The sequence below is a fragment of the Euprymna scolopes genome, chromosome 3 (genome assembly GCF_053919585.1).
Source record: "Euprymna scolopes isolate OS-2025 chromosome 3, ASM5391958v1, whole genome shotgun sequence".
Classification (NCBI taxonomy): Eukaryota; Metazoa; Mollusca; class Cephalopoda; order Sepiida; family Sepiolidae; genus Euprymna; species Euprymna scolopes.
This window is the reverse complement of record NC_136484.1, coordinates 4,707,214-4,718,895: the sequence shown is the minus strand read 5'-3', so window position 1 is coordinate 4,718,895 and position 11,682 is coordinate 4,707,214. Positions and strand designations below refer to the sequence as shown.

The 11,682-nt window shown below is 37.6% G+C and overlaps 1 protein-coding gene across 2 annotated transcripts in view; it reads right to left on the bottom strand.

Annotated features, from left to right (window-relative positions):
* The window catches only part of LOC145252811 (L-aminoadipate-semialdehyde dehydrogenase-phosphopantetheinyl transferase-like), a 58,880-nt gene continuing 47,198 nt past the window's right edge, over positions 1 to 11,682 (bottom strand). For both annotated transcript variants that reach the window (XM_080112786.1, XM_080112777.1), the window contains exon 6: positions 1 to 5,828. In XM_080112786.1, the coding sequence (XP_079968912.1) occupies positions 5,682 to 5,828 (147 nt within the window). In that variant the 3' untranslated portion in view covers positions 1 to 5,681. The remainder of the gene's footprint in view (positions 5,829 to 11,682) is intronic.

Genomic DNA, 11,682 nt, shown 5'->3' with positions numbered 1-11,682 from the left:
AAAAAAACTGCCATTAAAATCATAACTGTATATAAAAATATGTATAAATCAAACTGCTATAAATGTGCGAGCAACTAATTTGACATTAAAAAAAATTGCTTCCTAATTAGATGGGGAGAAAACGGGTGGTGAACTAATGTTTTAATAAATTTCCAAAAATGTAAACATAATTTAAAGCAATTTTTTTTTTTTAAAGAAATGTTAAATTCATTTTTGCTTTATGTTGCCAGCAGCAAATTTTTTTTTTTTTTTTTTTAACAAAAACCGGAAAAATACATTTTTTCTTTTTTCCATGATACACCAAGTTTTTTCCCCATTTTCTGGAGAAAAAAGTTGTTGAATTTGTACATTTTGTCCATAAAAATGTTGAGTGCAAAAATCATTGTAAATATCAAAATAAAAAAAATACCATTATATAAAAAATAAAAATCATTGTAAATAAAAACATTTATTTTTACCAAACTGTAAATTCTCAATTTCAGCAAAGATTTTTTATGTACATTTCAATTAAAAAATATAAAATATTAAAATGTTTTACTTATTTATTTTTTTTTTTTTTATTTCAGTTTTTTTTCTTTTTATTAAATTGAATGAAATTGTTATAAAACTATAAAATGGTTGCTTTTGCACAAATCCACCTATTTAAAAAATCTACCAGAAAACAAAAACCATGCTAACATGCAGACATAATGTTGCTAGTCTCAGTCTTTTCTACAAATATTATAATGCCTCAGAATTGTGATCTATTCTCTGCTTCCTTTGGTCCAGTTCGTTTGACTCGTTGGTCTAGTGGTCTCAATCAAATTGTTGTTTTAATACCTCAGTATAATACAGTTTCCTATTCCAGTAGCTTTTTCCCAAGGATTGCAATGTTGTGGAACTCTCTTCCTGCTCCCTGTTTCTCTTCTAACAGCCTTAGTCTTTGGAAGACTAAGGTTAATAGACATCTCCAGTCTTTGCAATAATCATATTTCGTTCTTGTTAGCTCCTTACATCAAGTGGCTTCATACCTTGTCTAAAAGGATTTTCATAAAAAAAGTGTAAATTATTACTTCAACTTGATTCAAATATTATAATTAGATATTAAGGTGTGTGTGTATGCGTGGGGGAGGGTAGTCTTCATGCTTCAGTTTTCTCCAATCTTGATCTAAATGGAGTCTAAAATCGTTATTTAGTAACGTAGCATTTATTTGTATTCTTCAGATTATTCTTTTCATTTTGAATTTTTTTTTTTTTTCACATTTCAGTCGATGTAACCTTGGGAATCTGTACAGGATTTTGAATAGAACCTTTTATTTAATCCACAAGGTTCCTTATTCTTGTTCTGTCAGCCATAACTGGGTAGAAATCTTAAATAATTCACAATTGTATTTGGAGTGTTGCCTGTGCTGAGGATTGAACCTACACAAGAGTGTAACTTGCAACTGAATTTTACCAAGTGCTTTATCCACTATGCTACAAGTTCTACCTAAAGGGTTCCATTCAAAATTCCACACAGATTTCTGAATTCAGCAATATACACTTGAAAACATCGACCAAAACGTGAAACTAACACTAAAAATGAGAATAGGAGTCAAAAATATCTGTGGACTTAGAACTAACTTAGATGATGTAAAATGGTTTCTTCTTGCAAACTTTCCGGATATCTTAGCACTAAATGAAACTAACTTGCACTCCTCCATCCCCTCCAACATCTTTAACATGTCTGGTTATCTTCTACTTTGCCGTAAGGACTCTGACAGACACATGCATGGACTTGGAGTCTATATTTGCAACACCCTCCCCATGACTAGGGAATCTGAGCCAGAATCCGATGATCAGTCCTTCATGTGCTTTAAACTAACTTTACAACATAGCGTTAGCTACCTATATTTTCTTTATTGCTCTCCCTCGACCTAGGACTGCACTTTAATCAATCATGTCTCTGACAGCATAGATGTAGCACTCTCCCTTGACACTAGCACCCAAATACATGTATTTGGTGACTTTAACGCCCACTACAATAATTGACTTTGCTTCTCTAACTGCACTGACACAGCTGGTAGCATCATCCATAACTTTTCTATATGCCATTCCTTGTCACAGACAGTAACATTCCTGACCTGACTCCCAGATTGTCAGGATCAGCAAGCCTCATTTTTGGATCTATTTCTGACAACTGTTCCTGAGGATTGTGTAACAAATGCCCGTTTCCCACTTGGGAATGCTGATCACGCTGTGATAATGATAAATATTACTCCAAACTCCCGACCCCAAGTTGAAGAGCCATTGCTCAAAACGACAAGGAACTACAATAAGGCTGACTGGGATGCCATCAGAGATCACATCAGAGATACTCCATGGGGAAATATCTTTTCTCTTCCTGCAGAACCGGGTGCAAATGAGATGACTGAATGGTTCAAAGCAGCAATTGAAGCACATGTTTCCACACGGAAGTTCTATAGCAAACCCCACTCTCCCCAATGGTTTGCTTCTACTTACATAGCTGCCATTGCTCAGAGGCAGCATGCATACCGCAGATTTATCCGGCAGAAGTCCAGTATAAACAAATAGAAGCTAGAAGTAATTGTAAGAAAGAAGTAGTGACAGCTATAAGAGAATATACCGAAACCATCAGAAAACGCATCGAAGCTCAGAAATTAGGAACCTGTGATTTCTGGAAAATCTACAACAGTTTAGTAAATAAAGGGCAATCAATAATTCCCCCACTATCCAACAATCATGAGGTTGTTTGCATGGTAACCGAGAAAGCTAACCTGCTTGCCTGTCAGTTTGACTCAAACTTTACTTTGGACCCAGCAAACCACTACCTCCCTGATTTTCCTTTGCAGTCAGAAACCACACTAGATGATCTGAAAATCACCCCTTCTCAAGTACATGATATAATAAAAATCCTAGACACCGAAAAGCATGACCTGATCTCATCCCGGCTGTACTACTAAAAAATTGCTCCAATTCTCTCCAACCTTTTCAGCAAGTGCATTAACGAATCAAGGAAAACTGCTTCTGTGGTCCCAGTTTACAAGAATTCTGCCGAAAGAACTAACCCATTAAATTATTGCCCCCATTAGCCTCCTCCCTCTTTGAGTCCATAATTAATCAAGCTCTAGTCCACCACCTTAGTTGCTAAACTTCTGTCCAACCATCAATATGGATTTAGGCAAGCCCATTCCACAGCAGATATCCTAACTGTAATCTCTGAATGCATATATCATGCACTAGATAAGGCAGAGCAGTAGCTCTAGATATATCTGAAAGTACTTTATTCAAACTCCTCCTCTAATTAACATTCACAGGAAACATGAGTTGGAACAGATTTGAATTGTCAAGGTTTTTTTTCTTGGATACTTGAGGCTAAAAAGCATGATGGTCGTTTCACTTGGCCTCATACGGTCAAAATGAAAAAAAAAGTGGAATGGGGACAAAAATGGTTGGTCTCATTCAATGCTGCTAAGACTAAGCTTGTTTCCTTCAATAACTACAAGAAACCTTCTCTACCACCAATAGCAATGGCCAAGAACACATTGCCTGAAAGTACTTCTTTTAAACTCCTCGGCCTAACGTTTACAGGGAATATGAACTGGAATAGATACATTGAGAGCATTGCCAAGGCTGCTGCAAGGAAGGTTGGCTCCCTCTACCGTGCTAGAAAACTACTTACGCCTGCCAGTATCCTATACCTCTATAAGGCAACCATTCGCCCATGTATGGAGTACTGTTGTCACATCTGGGCTGGTGCATCTGCTGCTTGTCTCTCGCTCCTGGACAGGGTTCAAAAAAGAGTCGCAAACCTGATAGGTCCTGAACTGTCATCTGGGCTTCAACCTCTGTCCCATCGACGAGATGTTGCATCCCTCTGCCTGTTCTACAAATACTTTAATGGTGAATGCTCTGACGAACTGCAAACACTTGTACCTCCCCGACGTAACTACCCCCGACAAACCCGACAAGCTACTAAGTCTCATCCCTTTACAGTGGAGATCCCTAGGTGCAAGAAAGCCTTTTACTCCAATAGTTTCTTCCCCAGAACTGCGGGTCTTTGGAACTCCCTTCCGGGATTCTGCTTTCCCAACTGCAATGATATGCAGAAGTTCAAGTGTAATGTTAACAAACATCTTTCTACTCTTCTCCCTTCATAATGACCCCGCTAATTAATTCCCTAATAGTAGCCCCCTGCTTCAAAGTGGCACTGTGCCTTGTTTGGGGTGAAAATTGAATAAAAAAAAAAAAAAAAAAAAAAAGGCTGCTGCAAAGAAGGTGGGCTCCCTCTATCATGCTAGAAAGTTACTTACGCCTGAAAATATTCTGTACCTCTACAAGGCTACCATTCACCTATATATGGAGTATTGTTGTCACATTTGGGCTGGTGCATCTGCTACTAGTCTCTCACTCCTGAACAGGGTTCAAAAGAGAGTCGCCAATCTGATAGGTCCTGAACTGTCATCCAAGCTTCAACCTCTGTCGCATCGATAAAATGTTGCATCTATTTGCTTGTTTTAAAAGTATTTTAATGGTGGATGCTCTGACAAGTCCTTGTACCCCCTTGACATAAATACCCCTGACAAACCCGACAAGCAGCAAAGTCCCACCCCTACACAGTCGAGATCCCTAGATGAAAGAAATCCTTCCACTCCAATAGTTTCTTCCCCAGAACTGCTAGACTTTGAAATTCCCTTCCGATTTACTGCTTCTCCAACTGTACTGGCATGCAGAAGTTGAAGTGTAATGTGAACAGACATCTTGCTGCTCAACTTCCTACATAATACCCCTGCAACTTATGTTTCCGATAGTAGCCGCCTACATCAAAGTGGCACTGTGCCTTGCTTGGAGTGAAAATGCAAAAAAAAAAATATACAGAAAATACCACATCATTTAGTTGTATGGGAAAACCAGGCTAAATTATCAAACCAAAACGGATGAAAATGTTATCACATGAAGTCAAAGTGTTTTTCGTTTAAATTATCAAACCAAAACGGATGAAAATGTTATCACATGAAGTCAAAGTGTTTTTCGTTTTCAAGAGAAAACAAAAATACTTAGATTTAAGTTAAAAATAAAATGAGAAAAAAATGCTACTAAAATTGCAATTTTCTGTTTTATTTGAAAAACGTATTAAAAAAATGTCGAGTAAAAATCGTAATTTGTGTTGAGTTTGACACGTTTCGTTGTTTCCAAATAACTTTTTTTTTTATATGTAAAACCATGTTTTAGTACAAATAATAATAAAAAAGATTCAACTTTTAAGTTACAGCAAGTTGAATACTCTACATGAAACATGCATAAAACGACAACTGGGAAAGAAAAACGGACGATAAATAAAATAAAAAAGGGAGATAATTTCAAGGTCCACGTTCTTCTTTGTTGTTAATCATATTATTGTAACTTGATAACTCTGTCCCTTCTTAGTAAAACTTGTTGAATTATTTATATATATGTTTCTTTTCTTAGTAAAACTTGTTGAATTATTTATATGTTTCTTTTCCTGGTTGCATGATTAAACTTGCTATACTTACACTTTTAAATGTTTAGACCTTTTTTTTTTTTAATAACTAAAAAATGGTTTTAAGTAAAAACAAATTTGAGAGCAAGGGAAGTCTGCCGAAACTCATTTCAGTAGAAAAATTTCCAACCATAAGTTGCTTGAAAAAAAAAAAAAAATTGATGATAAATAAAAAAAAATGTTATCTTTTCAACGGATGATCAGGTTTTGAATTAAAGTTCAGCCAATAATTATTGTCTGGCGTTGACTGTGGAATTGAATTGGCTATTAATTCTTGCCATGAAAGAATTTGGAAGAATTTCTCAGATTCGATTGCATTGGTTGCCGTCTGAAAAAGAAAAAAAATTATGAAAACAGCTGAAATAATCAGAAAAAAAAACATGGAATGTGGAAAGCAACCAATGTAAGCAAGTGATGAAATGATGAAAATAAACATAAAAGTGACGGAATATACCAAAGGCATGTGGACCCGATCTCATCCCGGCTGTGCTATTAAAAAATGCTCCGCTGAGGTTGCTCCAGTTCTCTCCAAATTTTACAACAAATGCCTTAACAAATCTTGCTTTCCTGACTGCTGGAAAACCGCTTCTGTGGTACTAGTTTTCAAGAATTCTGGCAAAAGAACTGACGCATTAAATTATCGCCCCATTAGCTTTGTCTTGATTTTCGCCAAAATATTTGAGTCCTTAATTAATTAAGCTCTAGTCCATCACCTTACAGCTGCTAAACTCCTGACCAACAATCAATATGGATTTAGACAAGCCTGTTCCACAGCAGAACTTTAATCTCTGAACGTATATACTGTTCACTGGACAAAACAGCGGAGGGTAGAGCAGTAGCTTTTGATATATCTAAGGCTTTTGACAGGGTATGGCATGATGCTCTTCTAAGGAAAATCAGATCATATGGTATCACTGGAAGAATACATAATGTAATTAAATCCTTCTGAAGAGAAAAATCCAGGTTGTCCTAGACAATAAACAATATGATGTAAATGCGAGAGTACCTCAAAGGTCTATCCTCGGACCTTTATTATTCATGATATTCATAAATGACCTCCCTGATAAAATTGTTTCTGAGATGGGTATATTTGCTGATGACACCACAATCTATAACAGGCACGAGGGGAAAACAAATGAACACATATCTAAAGGAATGGCAGAACCTCCAATCTGTAGTGGAATGGGGACAAAAATGGATGGTCACATTCAATGCTGCTAAGACTAAGCTTGTTTCCTTCAATAATTACAAAAAACCTCCATTACCACTGATAGCAATGGCCAAGAACACATTGCCTGAAAATATTTCCTTTAAACTCCTCGGCCTAATGTTTACAGGGAACGTGAACTGGAATAAATACATTGAGAGCATTACCAAGGCTATTGCGAAGAAGGTGGGCTCTCTCTACCATGCTAGAAAGTTACTTACGCCTGAAAGTATCCTGTACCTCTATAAGACCACCATTCGCCCATGTATGGAGTATTGCTGTCACATTTGGGCTGGTGCATCTGCTGCTTGTCTCTCACTCCTGGACAGGGTTCAAAAGAGAATCGCCAACCTGATAGGTCCTGAACTGTCATCTAGGCTTCAGCCTCTGTCCCATCGGCGAAATGGTACATCCCTCTGCCTGTTCTACAAGTACTTTAATGGAGAATGCGATGATGAACTACAAGCACTTGTACCCCCTCGACATGAATACCCCTGACAAACCCGACAAGCAGCTAAATCCCACCCCTTCACAGTAGAGATTCCTAGGTGTAAGAAAGCATTCTACTCCAATAGTTTCTTCCCCAGAACAGCTAGACTTTGGAACTCCCTTCCGGGATTCTGCTTTCCCAATTGTACTGACATGCAAAAGTTCAAATGTAATGTGAACAGACATCTTGCTACTCATCTCCATTCATAATATTCATGCAACTTATGCCCCCAATTACTTCAAAGTGGCACTGTGCCTTGTTAGAGGTGAAAAGTGAATAAAGTTGAACCCAAAGGAAATGAGATTGCCACCATAGATCATCATAATATAAATGTGTGATGTTGCTAGTCTCAGTCTTTTCTATAAATACTATTATGGCATGTGTTCTTCACAATTGTCTGATGTTTTACCTGCTTTTTTTTGTTTCTGCTCGTTTGACACATTCATTCAGTGATCTCCATCAATTCGCTTTTATATCTCATTGTAATACAGCTTTCTATTCCAGTAGATTCTTTCTAAGGACTACAAACCTGTGGAACTTTCTTTCTGCTGACTGTTTTCCTCCTACTTTTAAGACAGTTTTTTCATGACAAGGTTAATAGTAAATCTACTATCTTTCCAATAATCGTCTTTCATTCACGCCTTGTCTGGAGCGACTTTCATCTAAAAAAAATAGCATGTCTCACATCGTAGACGCAACTTTATTAAGTTGTATTTGTTGTGAAGCAAAGCAAAAAAAAAAAAAAATGAAATCTTAGATAATGGGGTGTCTATATATATATATATATATATATATATATATATATATATATATATATATATGTATATGTATGTGTGTACGTAAGGAATTGGGTATATAATGTTCTTTGTAGGTGTGTGTACATAATTGCTTACAAATATACATTACATATATATACAGTTTGACAAGACATATAACATTTTATCAACAATCGTTTCCTTAACATCAAAGGGATGGAACACCTGGGGAATGACATCTTTCCAAACAGGAAACCATTCATTCGTATGGGTTGATGAATTGGCCAAAGCTGAAATGAACATTCCTTCCAACGACATGACAAGAAGGTTTTGGTTAGTAGTGGGGCAGATTGCTGAAACAATCTTTCACTTGGTGATACAAGCACCAAAATTGGCACACAAGTGCTTCAGAACTCCTTCTTTCAGAAAAGCATGTTAGCCAACTTCAAAAACAAAATGGCCGCCATTTTTCAAGATGGCCGCCATTTGTACCAGTACAAAACAGTATTTGCAGTAAATATTGTCAAAGTAATGACATTTTGATGATCTGTGCATCAAAATATATGTTTTTTGGCATGAGGAATCGAATTCTGCAATCAAAATTTCAAAATCATTAAGCGTTATGGTGACATGATGACAATTATATGAACTAACACTGTCTCAGTGAAGTTACCGATGTGGTATCTCAAATTGTTGTGACAGAAGCACAATAAACATCAACAGACTGAAGTGATTTGCTTGAATTTAACCTGAATCATTGTTTTACTCTTTGCATTTACAGCTACACATTAATGTCATCCAGCCCCAGTTGCCAGAACTTTCAGGTTGCATTGTACCTTCAGGGTGTAGCGATAACATTCGCATGATCCCCGACATACATCCGTGCAACAACAGACCTGAGCAATAGGTGGGAGGGTTGACCAGAAAACTTCTCAGGTTTCACCTTTTTTTGCCAGCCCCAGTTGCCAGAACTTTCAGGTTGCATTGTACATTCTGTTGACTGGCCCCATATGCAAGCAGATTGGAATGCAGATCATCTAACATGCTGAATGAGAGATGCACTAGTTGATGGAATGGAGTCATAGGGTATTTGCCTCTGAGCAAACAAGTGCAGGCTTGCCTCATCAATCTTGGTAGTGTTGCTGTGTTTGTCATACATAGTGACAACAAATTTCCCAAAAGGCCGAAACCACGTCACAACCAGTGAAGGCATGAAAGAAGAGCATGCCACTACATTTCTCTTGGTCGAGGTTCATCGCCAAGTTATGAATTGGGAACCATGTAATGGACTGTCCCTGGCCGAATTCTAGCCAAAGCATTTCTAAGCCAACATTCTGAAGATTCGCAGACACCAACTGCTATGACAAGGATGTCTGTGTTACATGCCTTGATCAACACAGACTTTGTCTTCTGTTTGGTTGCATGAACTGTGTGTGTGAAAATCCTGCAATCAGCTTCTTCATGATTGCAAGGTTGTAGATCTTCAAAGTTGATGGATTTGTTTGGCAAAACCTTCTCTCGTTTGCTCACAACTATTTCTGGTCTTAGCATGAACAGACATCCCAATGTAGACTGGAAGTGGAGTCTCTCTATCTCTAGAATGCCTTTGTGTTATAGCACTTTCTTTGTACTTGGCAAAGCAGTTGTATTGAAGGAGGTGAGCCATTGCCAAGTCAGTTGTAGTTGCTTCAAACCTGAGCTGTGACTTGATATCCACTCCATGCTCAATCATACAGATGAGTTGAAGCAAAGCTGAGGGCAAGGAATTCTCATACAGACTGCCTTCAAACTTACACTTATGTTACACTAAGCAATATCTTAGCAGCTTTGGCAAGGATGATTACATCAGTGTAGGAAGATGCTTCCGACAACACTGTGGGCCAATGTCTTTGTTAAATACTAGGTGCACATCTTGATCTTTGTTGTAGGCTACAAATCTAGATATTTCTGACAACAGCTTTTCTTTCTGTCGAGTTCACATCAAGTATGTCTGTCCCAAACTGCTCAAGTCACTCCTTGTATAGACTAACCAGTTCAGCAAGTCGGAATGTGGCTGGCTCATCAGTGCTGTATCTTTTCTCAATGACATAGGTCAGGAGTTCCGAGAATATCAAAGGAATAAAATCCTTTTCTTAGGATGACTCGAGTGTTTCTTTGTTCTTTTGGGCAATGTGTGCTCACTCTCTGTTATACAGAGCAGCCAAACAAGAGCAATGGTATTTCAGTTCTAGGGCCACCACGTCTCCACCAATCAACAGAGCCAGTAGTTTACCATCATTGAGGTTACGGGCACATTCGTTGAGCCTCTCATTCACTTACATGGTCATGGCTTGCCACAGCTTTGATGTTGGTTTGTTCTTTTCACAAAGAAAACACTGTTGCATCTCCATATTAGTTCTTCACATTTTTGTGCAAGTTTCATCAGGACCGTTCTGAATTTCAGCCACTCTTTTAGTTGCACGTTCAAGCTTGCTGTTGTTGAACATTCAATGACATGTTTGATGCTACTTTGCACTGTTTCGTCTCAATGTGTCATAAATGCCATCTCCATCATCTAGTCGAAATGGGTCTACTTTTATTGGTAACAGGTTGATTGCCTGAAATTGCAAGGAATAGTCATCAGAACTACACTCATATCATGTAGGAGGAGACTTCAACTCCTCTCTCATGTCTGTCTGACAGAAACAATGCTTTCCCCAATCAGTTTTCGCTCCACTAATAAATGGGTTGTTTGCAGACATTTTGCATATACAGCTGAAGGCCAGGAGCGATCCTTTTACCACCTGACTGTACAAAATATACAAGCACATTGAAGTATGGGATACAACTAGGCTCAGGCATCTGTTGCCCAACACCTAATCAGATTGTTCACCTACGCCGTTTAGATCCCGTGTGATCTGTACACCTTCCAGGTAACTAAAGCCCTGTTACTCTTGGCTTGGCTCTCTCACATTGGCACACCCTGTCAATTCAGGTGCAGCTAACTAACAACTACACGACAACTAATTACAATTCTAGTTTAGATGCATAAGGGGCTTATTAGATATGAGCCGCCATTTTGAAAAATGGTGACCATATTGTTTGCTTCTGCAGCCATTTTGAAAACTGGCAGCCATCTTGAATTTTTTGATGGCTAATGTTCTTTTCTAAAAATGTATGTTCTGAACATCGTTTGTGCCAATTTGGTGCTTGAATCACTAAGTGAAAGAGTCTTATTGAATATTGAGATAACCTGCCCCACTAGATATTATCGGACAGCTTTTATTCCAAATGTTTTCTTGTTGGAAGATTGCATGCATCTTTAGATTCTGCATTTCTCCTCGTACAGGACCATTACAGGCCTTGTCACCAACACTCCACTCTTTTCGTCTCCCTCCTGTCTCTCTTTTACTCTGTCTCTTTTTTCTAATTCCTAACCCTTCTTGTATATATTCAAAATAATTCTTGCTATGACATAATTCAACTCACATCTTTTAACATGTGACTTTGAATCACATTTTTCTAGTCAAATTTATTATGTTTTATCCCTAAGTTTGAAAACCTATTTTATTTATGTCTACCACATATTTTCCTTGTTACTGTTTCTAAGTTAACCCAAATATTTTACTAAACATTCCTTTTTTTCAAACATTCTCTCTGCATACCTTTTTCTACATAACAGTAGCAAAATAATAACAATGTTCATTATCTAACATTAAAATCGACTATCAGCAAAACCCTGGCATAATCT